This window comes from Lissotriton helveticus, chromosome 1_1 (genome assembly GCF_964261635.1).
Source record: "Lissotriton helveticus chromosome 1_1, aLisHel1.1, whole genome shotgun sequence".
Classification (NCBI taxonomy): Eukaryota; Metazoa; Chordata; class Amphibia; order Caudata; family Salamandridae; genus Lissotriton; species Lissotriton helveticus.
The window spans coordinates 487898464-487912939 of NC_136057.1; the positions used below are offsets into that span (position 1 = coordinate 487898464).

Below are 14476 nucleotides of genomic sequence, written 5' to 3' on the forward strand. Positions count from 1 at the left end.
TGGCTGCAGCATTCTGTATTGTCTGTAGTCTGAGGAGGTGAGGTGAGGTGAGCTGCGATCCCTTCGTAGAGAACCTTGTCATAGTCCAGTCGGCTGGAGATGAGGGCCTGGGTGATGATGTGTCTTGAGCTTTGGGGATGCCATTTGAATATCGTACGGAGCATGCGAGGAGCATGCGAGGATGAAGAAGGAGGAGAAGGAGTTGACACGAGTCATCATGGTTAGCTTATTGTCTAGAATGATGCATAGGTTCCTAGCGTGGTCATTGTGTGTGGGGGTAGGTCCAAGTTCTGAGGGCCACCAGGATGCATCCCATGGAGAGCTTTTCTTTCCGAAAATCGGTCTAGTTTGTGTTGAGCTTCAGGCATTTGTCCTTCATTCAGTTGGCGATGTCTGTCATGCAGTTGTGGAAGTTGGTCTTGGTGTTGGTGGTATCTTCTGAGAGGGAGAGGTTGAGTTGTGTGTCATTGACGTAGGATATGAAGTTGAGTCCATGGGTTTTGGTAATGCTTGCCAGAGGTATCATATAAATGTTGAAGAGGGTGGGCCTGTGCGAGGATCCTTGGGGTTGCTCTACAGATGATTTCCTTGGGTTCGTAGATGAAGGTGGGAAAGGTGGACTTTGTGCGTTCTTCCGGTGAGGAAAGAGGCGATCCATCTGAAAGTAGCTCCTTGGATGCCTGTGTTGTGCAGCCTTGAGATGAGTGTGTGGGTGGAGACTGTATCACAGGCTGCCAAGAGGTCTAGGAGGATCAGAGCCACAGTTTCTCCTCAGTCAAGTAGGGTTCGGATGTCATCAGTAGCTGCACTGAGGGCTGTCTTTGTACTATGGTTGCTGCAAAATCCAGATTGGGAGGAGTTGAGTAGGAGGTTCCATTCCAGATGTGAGGAGTGCTGTTGGTCGATGGCTTTTTCTACTACTTTGGCTAGGAATGGGAGCAGGCAGGTCGGTCAGTAGTTGTTGAGTTCACTGGGGTCTGACGATGGTTTCTTTTGTAAGCATTGACTTCTGCGTATTTCCAGGGAAGGTGGCCGAGGCAATTGAGGTGCTGAAGAGGAAGAGGAGTATGTGGCTGATTCTGGCTTTGCCTAGGTTGAAGATTTCTAAATTAGAAGCTTTTACTTGATTAAATCAATAAATATATACTAATATTGAAAAGTGTGTATTTGAGAGAAAAATATCTGTATTTTCAAAACTCAAAAGGTAATGTTTGCAGAAAAATAGTTACATTTCAATTGAATTCCCAGTTGACTTTCCAATAGACCCATTGAGTTGGGTAAGGATAAATGTGTCATATCGGCGCCAATATACCCTTCAGCATGCACATATGCTTTATAAATCTACACGTTATATCTAAAGCGAACATTTGAGTAATAAATCAAGCGGCATTAGTGAGAATTACTATTGGTATCAGGGGCATTATGTTATGGCTGTTTTGTATTACCCATGGGGAGGCCTGACAAATTGATAAAAACTTTTTTTACCATTATTACTTTTAGCCTTGCTGATGTATTGAGGTGATAACTACTTGAATGGCATTGCCAATAATTTATTCGTGTCTGCTGCGGTCCCTTTTGCAACATTATTAATAATAGAAGCTCAGGAACATTTTCATTGAACGTGAATAGCTCTCATTCAGGAAAGGTTGGAGACCCCTGCTCTAATCATATGCTAGTAAGGGTACCCACAAATTCAGAGACGTACAAATAACCACTGCTCCTAAACTCCATATCTATGCCTATATCAGAAATACATATGTATCCTTGTTAATTTAACAAGAAAACAAAAACAGTGAATAGGCTACAGAATCCATAGCACATATCAACAAAGACTCTTCCCGCTCTGTTTCTCTAATATTTATGCCTTATTCCATGAAATTCTAATTACTTAAACTGATGATGGTTACAGGAGCTTCAAACTATATAACTATTTTTTAAATATAATTTTTTTATTGATAACAATTATCAACACAACACACACTTATGTTACTGGGAGTACATTATGATCTACAGTTGCATTATTGGGTTTCCGGATTTTACAGATGATGGGTAATTTAATCATTACAGTTCACAATTTGTTGCGATCCATTCAGGTACGGGAGGAGGGGGGCACCGATATGTTCCCTGTATGTATTCCACTTCCCCAGATTTGCAACCATTTTTTCAGGCACCCCCTAGAGATGTATACAGTTTTTTCTCTGAAGATACACCAGTAAACGATATATCTTTTTTTAAATTCTGAACTAGATTTTAAGTTTTACTATTAATCTTGATAAAATAGTTTTACATCTTTTATCATACCCCCTTCCCTTCCAGAGCACATAAGGTCTCTGGATCTCTTACTCGATATATATCATGAGCTGCTGCTAACCTCTTACTCTCCTACTTGAGCAACTTCCCTTTTTAGGTCTGGCGTGACCAAAGACCTTTTTGATTTTACCAAAAATAGAAGTGTAAAATACTTAGGGGGTCATTCTGAATGGTGGTTGGACTGCAACCAGCGGCTCGTCAGTTGCGTTCTGACTGCCATCTGCTCCTGCTGTTCGGCCAATGCATTACGATGCGTGCACTTGGAGGCAGCAAGAGAAGGGACTCCCTTTTTAGGTCTCGACTAAGTCTGCGAGACTTTAAGTAAGGGCTTTTCAACTCTAAACACACACTCGTGCGTGTGCTTTTTTTTCCCACCCGTTATTGGCCTTTGCATGCGTCCTGCTTAGAAAGACAGCACGCAATTGGCCCAAGGAGGGTGCATGCCCTGCCTTCTGTCTACTGTGGCCTAGGGTCCTCGGGAGTGAGCAGTAGCGCCATCTGTTTCCAATTATCGCAATTGGAAACAGATGGCGGTCAGCGCTGGTCGCGCTGGTTTTCCCTTGTAGCGCGCATGCACACCACTCACGGGTAGTTTTCTAGTGCTCTTTGCTGCATGCCGGCACGCTGCTCTGGAGGAGCACTCTTACAGCTGTCTGTACTTCTTGTTACTGATGGTGCACTTTTGCTGCTGGCAGGCACCCTGCTGTGGAGGAGCACACTTACAGCTGTCGGTACCTCTTGTTACAGAGGAGTGTCCTTTTTATTGGAGGTGAACTTTGGTGCCGGAGTTGATTCTGTCTCCTGACGGTGCACTCCTGTCACTGGCCTTGCGCTCTTGCTCTGAGGGTGCACTCCTGTCCCTTGAGGTGCACTCTTGCTTTCGGGGTGCCCATTTGCTTCTTGGATGCACACCTGTCTTTGGGGTCACTCTTGCCTCAAGGTTTGCTCTCTTGTCCTGGGGAGGTGTTCATGCCTCTGGGGGACGCTCACCCACACCCTGTCAGCCCCCACACACTCTTCCTCTGCGCTAAGCTCAGCACAAACTATGCTCTGAGCTGCTCGGTTACAAACCACATCCTCTGACAGCATAACCCCTCTGAGGGGTTAGGGGGTGGCCAGAGTGGGTGGGGCAGGGCCCATCCCACAGCGCCCCCAGGGACAGCCGTTGAGGCGGTAGATGGGGGGCAGTGTGAGGGTGTGGGAGAGGAAAAGTGGGGCAGCTGCTGGTTCATGGTCTGATGCAGCCGGGTAGAGGAAAACCCTCTTACGGTCCTTGTGCCCCGCCCTCCCCCTGCACCCCTCCCAACCCTGCCCCTTCGCTTGCATCTCATGCCCCGCTCCGCCTTCTCTGTCGCTTGTTCTCTCCTCATTCGTCTCCTACCTTTCTCCTTCTTCACCTCTTCCCCTCTCCTGCATCTCTGTCCTTCTCCTGGACCTCTCCCCCTATCCTGCATCTCTGCCTCTCCTGCCCCTACATCCTCCTGCACCCCTCTCTTTCTCATGCACCCCTTCCCCCCTCCTGCCTCTCTGCCTCTCCTGCCCCTACCTCCTCCTGCACCCCTCTCCTTCTCATGCAACTCTTCCTCTCTCCTGCATCTCTGCCCTTCTCCTGCACCTCTGTCCTTCTCCTGCATCTCCCTTCTCCTGCATCTCTCTCCCGCACCCTTCTCCTGCACCTCTGTCCTTCTCCTGCACCTCTGTCCTTCTCCTGCACCTTTGTCCTTCTCCTGCACCTCTTCCTCTCTCCTGCACCTCTGTCCTTCTCATGCATCTCCCTTCTCCTGCATCTCTCTCCTGCACCCCTCTCCTGCATCTGTCCTTCTCCTGCACCTCCGTCCTTCTCCTGCATCTCTTTTCTCCTCCAGCATCTCTCTCCTCCTTATGCATCTCTCTCCTCCTCCTGCATCTCTATCTTTCTCCTGCATCTCTGCCCTCCTGTTGTCCTTCTCTCCTCCTGCACCCCTCGCTCTCTCCTGCACCTTTGTCCGTATCCTGTACCTCTCTCCCTCCTGTTCTCACCTCTCCATGCATCTCTCGCATCTCGCATTTCTTACCGTCTCATCGCTGCCCCCTCCCCGTTTCTGTGCCAGGGCATCCTTCTCCCACCACCTCTCTCCCCACGCATCTCCTTCATACCCTCCTGCATCTCTGCGCTCCCTCCCTCCCCCACACCGGCCTCTGTCTCTCGCTCTCTCCAGGCTCTCTTCGGATGTCTCTGTCACCACCTTACAGAGTATTGTATGTAGCGTTTCTATAGCACTTTTCTGCCCCTTGACGTGTACTCCTCTGTGTGAACCTTTACCCCTAACACCCCCATCCTCCTTCTCCTTCCCTCGACCACTACGGCCCCCCCGTCAATGAAAGATGGTTCACTCGGGGTGAGCGTTACTCAGCAGCAAAGCAGGCTGTAGCTCTCTTTCTCTGGCAGGAACTACAATCTCATAAGTGCAGTGTAAGACCCCATAGACACAGACAAATAAGCACCGGAGAATGCTTCATCGCCTTAAGGTGACAACAGCCTGACAGGAGCCGGACGCAAGGGTTGCTTCTTTGCAGCCATTTGGGACTCTACTGATGCATAGGTACGTAGGTCTGAGGAGTGTGCATCATTAATGGAAGAAGGAACACGCATCTGCAATGCAAGAGGTCTCACATTTACGAGAGTGTGAGCTATTGGCATTTTAACCCCTCCCCTGCTGATGACGGAACCGCTCCGTCATCAGCCGCGGTCGCGCTGTGCTGATGACGGAGCGGTTCCGTCATGGCCTGCTCGGCACGCCTGCGCGGCGTGGATTCCGCGCCTGCGCTGAGCGTTCTATTGAGCGGGGCGGGCCATGACGGAACCGCTCCGTCATAAGCACAGCGCAACCGACGCTGGTGACGGAGCGTTTCTGTCACCAGCATGCGCCCACCGCTCTTCCGCCCCGCCCCCTTAGCACTGCGGCGGAATAGCCGCCGCAGTGAAGGGGTTAAATGACAATGCCTTTTATATATGTTTTGGTTTTAAAAATATAAATAAAAGGTATTGTCATTTACAATGCCAATAGCTCAAAGTAGCATAAATGCGAGACCTATTGCATTGCAAATGCTTTTTTTTATTAGTGTTACCTGTGGTATAGGACACGCATGTTGTCTGGTTCTAGCTGTTGTCTGCCTAGCTTTTTTCCTGTCTTTTCTGTCTTTCCAGCGTTTCTCCTGATAGTTCTATTTCTATCACACTGTCGTTCCCTCGTATTTCTCCCCCATCTCCCTCTGTCCCATTCTTGGTTGTCTCTGCTCCACCTTCTCTCTCTAACTCCCTTATTCGCTCTTCCTGTTATTTTCAACCCCAATAACTCTAAGTTCTCGCCACATTACATGCCATATACTTACACTCTACCCAATGCAACATAAATACACTCCACATAATACCACACAGTGCCACATAATAATATGCTACATAATTACATTGCACTCAATGCAACATACACTCCTACTACCACTCAGTGCCACATAATTACACACCACATAATTACACTCTACTGAATACAACATGCACTCCCCATAATACCACTCAGTGCCACATAATTACACGCCACATAATTACACTCTACTCAATGTAACATAAATACACTCCACATAATACCACACAGTGCCATATAATTACACGCCTCATACCTACACTCCACTCAATGCAACATACACTCTACATAATACCACTCAGTGCCACATAATTATATGCTGCATAATTACACTGCACTCAATGCAACATACACACCAATAATACCACTCAGTGCCACATAATTACATGCCACATAATTACACTCTACTGAATGCAATATAAACTCCACACGCTACCACTCAGTGCAGGAAGAAGTTGCCAGCAGTGCAAGTACAAAAAAGTAGATATTTTTATGTTTAAATCTATTTCTAATCCGGTTTTTTAGTTGTATATAATGTCGTCTTCGTTTGTATAAAGGTAACAAAAATGCTTCACACTTTTTAATATAACTTTTCAACATAATGCACAGCAGCCACAATGCTCTAGAACATAGCCAAAAGTTCTGGCTAAACACATAAGATCCCAAAAGCGGGACCTATTGGCTATGCCAATGCTTGTTAGGTCTGGCGTGAGCAAAGACCTTTTTGATTTGACCAAAAATAGAAGTGTAAAATACTTAGGGGGTCGTTCTGATGGTGGTTGGACTGCAACAGGTGGCTCGTCGGTTGCGGTCTGACTGCCATCTGCTGCTGCTGTCCGGCGAATAGGCCTGGGCGGTAAATTGCGTTCCGCTCGCGGAATTTGGGGAATTTTGCGTTCCGCAGAGTACGTGGAATTGCCAAAAATTCAGCGATCTGCGGCTTTGTGGAATTTTTGCTTGTTTGCGCTTTCAAAATGCATGTTCGCGAGATATTTCCCCCCGAGCACGCAAACAGCGTTCACGAACAGGAAAAAAGCATCGCAAACTGGCAGAACAAGCAATTCTGTGTGTTCACAGAACTCTGCGTACTCGCAGAGATTTTTTACCGTTTCACGGAGCTTTGCGTAGCGCAACTACTCAAATTCCGTCAACCCCTACCGACCAACACATTACAATTCCTGCACTTGGTGGCAGCAGGTGAAGGGACAATCCAACGCGACTGTTGGAGGGTCAGTAATCCCTACCGTACAAATTGCAATGTCCCTTTCCGCCAGCTCTTTCATCGTGTTTCACCCGCCATTCCTCATGGTGGTATTGACAGGACCTGGCCAGAGACAGACGATAAAGTTCGGAACATGCAGTGATGAAACATTCAAGTTTGTCTTTGTACTCGGGTAAGGTGACGGATGTGTGTAAAGGAAAACTATCAAAAGGATTACATGCAAGAGTTGCTACAGTATGTATGACGCCACTCTTTAACCCTTTGGGTGCTGGGGACGGAACCACTCCGTCACCAGCCACGGACGGGCTGTGCTAATGACAGAGTGGTTCCGCCACGGCCCCGCCGCCACACCTGCGCGGCAGCGATTTTGCACCTGCGCTGAGCGTTCTATTGAGCGGGCGGGGCCGTGACAGAACCACTCCGTCACAAGCACAGCGCGCCCGAGGCTCGTGACGGAGTGGTTCCATCACGAGCATGGCAGCGCCGCGCGGCCCCCCCCCCCCTCCCACCTAGTGCTGCGGCGGAATTACCGCCGCAGCCAAGGGATTAATTAGATAGCCATGTCTTAAGCCAGCACCTCACAACTTTAGTCGAGAATCAGAAGAGGCTCAAATGTACATCAGGTTTTCAGATTTCCTAATTCTTTTTACATTTCCTACAGGTTTATTTAAATTGTTGAAAATGTCGCATTCTGCTTGCAGTTTCCAAGTGGAATGCAGGTAGATGTGATCTGAAGAGTAGCAAACATTGTTCAAGGGGTACAGGGCCCCTTGCAGTGCGGCATTTGGAGCCTGAGTACAGAGATGAGAGATGGAATACCATTTGTGTGAAAAGGAGAAATATATTGTATGAGGGAGAGGCTGTGGCCTAGTGGTCGACCTCGAAGCTGGAGAACGTGGTTCGAGTCACGGCAAGGACGCTTAACATCCTGTGATTCAGGGCAATTCACTGAAGCGCTCCGATACCTTCAGGTCGCGTTCGCGCTATATAAAACTCTCTAAAAAGAAAAAAATGGGGAAATTCAAGCAGGGTCTTTTGTTGGAATGCGATGCTGACAATTATATCAAGACACATGGAAGTTGCGGAGAGAAGGTTATTCTACTAAGCTTGTTTTTCTACATTTTGGATTCCCTTTAATTATGTGGAATATATGTATTTTTCTTATTGCACAACTTTGCATGACAGTGTGCTAATACGTGTTACTTTTCTACGTATTCCATCTGGTTGTGTAATGTAAAATGTATTTTAGCACTGCTCTATCTTCTATCAGTGACTGGTTCTTGGCAATCTGATGGCACCTTGTCCTCACTTTAACTTTGTGTGTTTCAGGTGTTGCCTCCTTTGACAGATGTCTCAAATCGTCCTGAAATTGGCACAACTGTCAGGAACAAGCTGGTGCGACTCATGACACATGTTGACCTTGGGGTGAAACAGATTGCAGCTGAATTTCTCTTTGTTCTTTGTAAGGAAAGGGGTAAGTTATCAGTGATTTTGATCACCCCTTCATAGTGCTTAAAGTCTGTTTTATTGACAGAATATCGGCATTTGTTAATATCTTAAGACGGTATACAGAGGTAACAATTTATAGTATTTCATATGTGAAAATGTTTTTAGAACACTGCTAACTATAATAATAATACAATAATAATACTTTTAACTAGTGCATGGTTTGCATTTTATCAGTAAGAAACCATATGTATTCTTAAGACCTGTAGTTAGGAGAGCCTGTTTCGCGATAAGACAAGTGGAGGTGATTGCCTGGTGGTTTGTCGCCATTATTAGGCCTCACTACCAGCCTACCTGCAGCATATGACGCCCCCGCTGACTGTGTCCCAGGGGAAGCTAAATGACACTTAGCCTTGGGCAGCAGAAATGTGCGCTATGGTCCTTCTACATAGTAAAAAAATATTTTTCTATATGCCACACTGAGTTCCCTTCTTCGATGTGAGCATTTACTATAAAAGTCTCATTCCATCACAGCAAGAAAAGAAACCTATTTAGAATTGTTGCCTTTTAGTGCTTGTACTCTACATTGTGTCAAAGTTTGGTACAGCTACACTTACAGCTAGCTAGTCCCACTTACAGTTGAGTTTCCTGTTCAGATCAAAGGCTCCATCCCAGCCTGCCACCTGTGGGGTTCATTCTAGTTACAGTGCATACATAGATCTAAATGTTGCTGTTTTGCCGCACCACAGTACCAATATATTCAATGCAACTTATAACGTCACTGTAAAAAAAGTTACGCTGATAAACACATATTAGAGTGGGTACTGAGAAATATGATATGGCGATGTGGTATTAAATGAGAAAGGCAGGGGTTTAGATTCCTGGGGGGCTCGGGGGGGGGGGGGGTAGGGGTGTTGGGGTGTTACACCCCCTTAATAAATGTATTATTTGATAAGTAGTTGGGTACGGGAGCTTTCTGTTGGGTATAGTAAGATGTCCGTTCGCTTTCACCTGGGATTTTTAAACACTCACTCAGACAAAAACACAAACATACATTCTTGTCTGTTTTGAAGGTCTTAAAACATGGTTATTTGACTAACTACTGTGTTTTAAGTACCACTCGCAACCCACACTCCATTCCCTTTCCACTGGCCCTTAAGCCCCCCTTTTGCACTGCTTTCCATATAATGATTAACATGATCTGCCGCGTGATTGTTGGAAAATCTGAAGCCCCCTCCCTCCCCCTCTTACTGACCAAGCTACACTCCTGGATAAAGTTGGGTGGCTAAAGAAGGGAATGTGATTGTTGGCGCAGAACATTAGCGCTGGGTGTTTATTCGAATTCACTATCAATGCAATTAGTGATCAGAAATGGTTGAAATAGTAATTTGCATAATAGATTTACGTCTCTTGCCCCTCAGTTAATGTAGACTGATATTTGTGCTTATCTTGGCTACACTTGCATGGGTTTACATGACCTTCCTGCTCCCATCTTGCAAAGATCCTTTCTGCATTCTGTCTTTTTAAAACGGCTAATGAGTCAACCTTACCAACTTCCCTTATTGTACAGATTGTGCAAAGTTCAGAAGATGAATGAAAATATAAATGGAACTCTAGTTTTTGTGACCTAAAGAATTGAAGGTTTTATTTACAAATGCCTGTCATTGGAGGTTTACTCGTTGATCTTTAGTTCCTTTCCAAAGACGATCTGTTATCTAACTTTCCACTAATTCCCCCTGATGTAAGAGAAGCCCCTTTTAAACAGTGTAGACTTCAACTACATTCATATCGTAGTAGTAGCTATGAAAGTATTGAGCCCTTAGAAACCGACCTTTCCAAATCGTTTCTCTGATGAACCCAACCATGGAATGTAGTATGACCTGCAGATGCCTCCTCAACCTCGCCTTCTTAGTGTTATCAAGCGTGGAGCTGGCGTTTTCAAATTCTTCTTCAAAAACCATGACATTGGCTTCTTTCTATGCACCTTCTGCAGTCTGCTGATTTATGCAAATACCCTTAAAAGTGGCTTCTTGTTTTAGTCTATATAAAACAATTGTATTCGTTTTACAACTTTTACAGCAAACAAACCAATGCAAGCCCTAAATGTGATCAAATTCAGGATAATGTTCACACCAATACAATCAAGATGCCTGTCTTAAATAACTACTGTTAGAGTCCATAGTAACGCCACGATTTACCCCAAATATGAGTTTGTTTTTGGGGGCAACCATGGGCTTCTTAGACCGACTCCTTTATTTTCAGACATCAGTCCGTTGAAGCGGCAGCATGTTTGAAGGCAAATGGATTGTTTGGTCATGACATTTGATCTGTGTGTACAAGGTCTATGTGTAATGTCCAATGACAGTTGCGTTTAATGCAAGGAGGGCAGTACAATAGTTTTGGGAACAATACATTTCCCACGATCCTCTTCATGATGCCCCCATTTGCAGTGTATGAAAGGTTTCATCCCAGAATCCAGACAGGAGATATATTTTTGGACATGCACACGTCAGTCTATCCCTCCCCCATTTTGCTGCACTGGTTTCAAGCAAATCAAAAAATACCAGCCTTCTGGCATTGCAGCTTTCAGTGTGGCTTTATCAGTTAATGACTAATATCGTCGCAGGATATTCAGCAGTCAAGCCAGAGCAAGTTATTTTAGGTCTCAACTCTACAGGCCTCTTGTCTGTTCTTTTGTTTTTTGACCAGATCCACTGCAATTCTAGTAGACATACAAAATATCTTGGAATGTAGCCGAGATGAGATATTAAACCGTCTCTCTGAAGGCAGCAGCTGTTCGTGGATTGGTTTAAACCAGAGCACACAACTCCCCGTCTTGGGATTCTTTTTGATATCCATAAAATGTAATCTATCCTCTCGTATTGCGTAAGTATTAGTTCTCTGTTTATGTATTGTCTTCTCTGGTGCAGACTTCATTCGGCCATGTTTCAGAGCGCTGTAAATCAGATTGAGTTATCTCTAGAGCTAGTTAAAAAACACAAGGTTTTAGAATTATAAGTTGTCACTTAAGTGATAAAAATAGTCCTTTGCTGGACCACGTGTGCATTTTAGAAGATATCCATCTATCTACTGTTTTACATTTATCAAATATTTTGCTATGTGTGCATCGTTTGAATATGGAAACTCCAGTTGCAAGGGATTATTTTCGTTGCTATGGAAATTATTTGTTCACATTTTTATGGCCGGTCTTTAAGCTGTTTCAGGACATTTGTTTTCCCTATGGCAGCAGATATCAGGTTTTGTTATTATTAAATAAGAATCAAGTGGATAATTCTATGCTACTCAAGAAGCACCCGCACACACAAGTACCAATGAGCTGGCAAAATAGCTTATTCAGTAAAGTGGTCGCTGGTTAACTTCAAATGGAACGTAGGTTACAGATTTTAATCCATGCATGGCTGATTCGTCCTTTTCTTCCAATGTAGTTAATTAATTGTGTGTCACTGAATTGTATTCAACTATTACCTGTAATTTACAGTTCTGTAAAACTACAGACACTGGAAAAAACATGGGAGCAAATGTGATAAATTCTGACTCAAACCCATTCTCAACAGTTTTTGGCTATTTCTTTTATTTCCAAAATCAATAACAAACATTTGAGAAGCAATCACTAAGGTCTTGGCCATTTATCTAACAGCTGCACCCTCATATCTTGTCATTTAGAGCTCTGCTCTTGCTTTGAACCATTAGAACTTTAATATATATACATATGGGGTATCGAAGGGACATTAAATCACTAATCACTAGGTGGAAACTGCCTGGGCCAGAGGATCACCTCAGATTATCCTCACCCTTTCTCGTCACAGTTGCTACCTTGACCTGTTTATACATTCTTTGTTTTGTCTACTCATCTGATGCTGTGCAGGAGTTTTCTGTTGCTTGGTGTTCTTGGAATCAGTACTGATCTCCTCATTGAGGTTTGGTCTCATTATCTCCAACACCGCCCTGGAATAGGGTAAGCTACTCCCTCAGATTGTGGGTCCCTTCTCTTTGCAGCATCTACTATTTGGTCATTCTTGTGCAGTGACCTCCTGGTTATAAATGACTTATTCAAAACTCTCTTCTTCAAGTCATAGTCGCACGTGAAACCGATACCAGATGCCAGTCCATGCAGAGTATTCCTGTTAACGCAGTGTCCCAGTTAGGGCTCATGTGTCTGCTCTTCTCCTTTCCCTCTTCTTTCTCTGGTAAGGTTTTGGAGTTCTCAATACCTTCAGAGAGACTTGGGAGGCTGGAATTCTCAACAGATTTCCATTACTGTTTTCCAGGCAAGGGACAAGCTTCTGGAAACACATGGCAACATTTCACCCCTCTTTTCTTGAGTAACATTACATTTTAGAAGACGTCTAGGTTGGCTTTTGTCCCAATAATAGCTCAATGGGTGTGGCGAATGTAGCCAGAGCCAGCGTTCGACAGACTGCTCATTTCAACAGTGTCTATCATCAATATATGATACTGTTGACCGTAAACTTGTGCATTGTGGGAATTTCAGGCACTGTATTAAATTGATTCGCTTTGTATTTGACAGACAGAGAATCATTTGACCCATTCACTTCTTCAGTTCATAAATCCTCATGCAGAATGACCCAAGGCTATGCCTTTTCACCGTACTTATTTAAGGTAATTCGCTCTTTCGACCTAACGTGTCTATCGACACAGTTGACCATCCACTGCTTTTTAGATGACATGTTTGCTCTATTGATGGCAACTTCTTACATTGTTGTTTCTCTGCTGTTAGAATTGTATGTTTACCCTTTGCCTCGAAGTAAAGGCCGATAAAACCGAGATTTTTAATACTGTCAGGAACACTTCACTGCCTCTCTGCAGCCTTTCTATTTTGGTCCCTGTTCTGAACCATCTAACTCTGTGGATAAGAAAGGATTGTTTTTTACACATTCGTGTACATTTTGCCCAATACTCCAGTTGCTTACCAAATCTAGTTGGTATTTTTTAATAGCTGCAATCATTGGCTATAGACTTGATTAATCTTGATTAATGTTACAGCATTTATTTGGGTATTAAGTCAAAAATGATCTCCTGCCTCCGTTTATTGAAAGGTAAGCTGCTTGTGCTGCGGTCTGTCAAACGACTCCAATTCTTAAAGTCTTACATTGTCTCCCCTATAAAGGCTTGTTCCATCTTTGTACACAATGGTCCGTGACCAATTTGTTATGAATTACATTCAATTATAAACAGTCTGTGTTGTGTAGAACACTACGACACTGATACTCAATATCCCAATGAACTTTCTCATGCATGCACGCAATTTCTATTTATGAATACATGTATTGAGAAACCACACAAGAAATAGCGCCAACCAGACCAAACTAATTCAAAAAAACATTTATTAGTTGACTAGGCAAAGAATTATTTTCAATCAATATAGGTTGTGCGCAAGAAAGGAGAAAAAGTAGGGGAATTGGTGGTGGTGGTGGGTGGTGAGAGTGCAAATTACAGGAATTAGGATAGATACAATTAGATGCTTTTAGAATCACTGGTAATCAAAATCAGACAACGAAGACCTGTCCGATGTATAACATTCATTTACATGCATTCTGTAAATTTACAATGTGCACTCAATACATCTTTCAACGGTATATCGGATAGGAAGCAGGTAATCGTAATCGTAATATAATCGTAATCATACGTTCTTGTATAGCGCCTTATCACCATGAGGTCTCAAGGCGCTTGCTTTGGGAACCCGTCCTGGTCTTTCCCTGCGAGATTACCCCTACTGGGCATCCCCAAGGTGAAGACCAGGCATCCCATCACAGTGGGGCCGTAGTGGAGATTAAGCAAGCTATTGCCCAGAGTTGCAGAGTGTGAACCCACGATTCGAGCAGGCACCGAGGCGAGAATTATCGAGTCCGTGGACATTATGAGCTCAAGACCCTGCGGCGTCAGGAATTGAACCCTGGTCCCGGGTCTGATCTCTGCATCCGGGTCTGCCTCCTCTAACCGGTGAGCCACACTTCTCCACATGTCCACAGGTCTTGTAAAAGTGGAGGGCATCGACGTTTCGACTCGGCTGATACACGGAGGGAAATTTGAGCCTCAGCTGCGAGTCTTCATCAGG

General features: G+C 44.6%; 1 protein-coding gene across 1 annotated transcript in view; it reads left to right on the forward strand.

The window, feature by feature from the left end:
- Nucleotides 1–14476, forward strand: part of RIC8B (RIC8 guanine nucleotide exchange factor B) — a 508522-nt gene that overhangs the window by 349208 nt on the left and 144838 nt on the right. The window contains exon 7 of the mRNA XM_078673927.1: nucleotides 8263–8407. Coding sequence (XP_078530053.1) covers nucleotides 8263–8407 — 145 coding nt within the window. The remainder of the gene's footprint in view (nucleotides 1–8262; nucleotides 8408–14476) is intronic.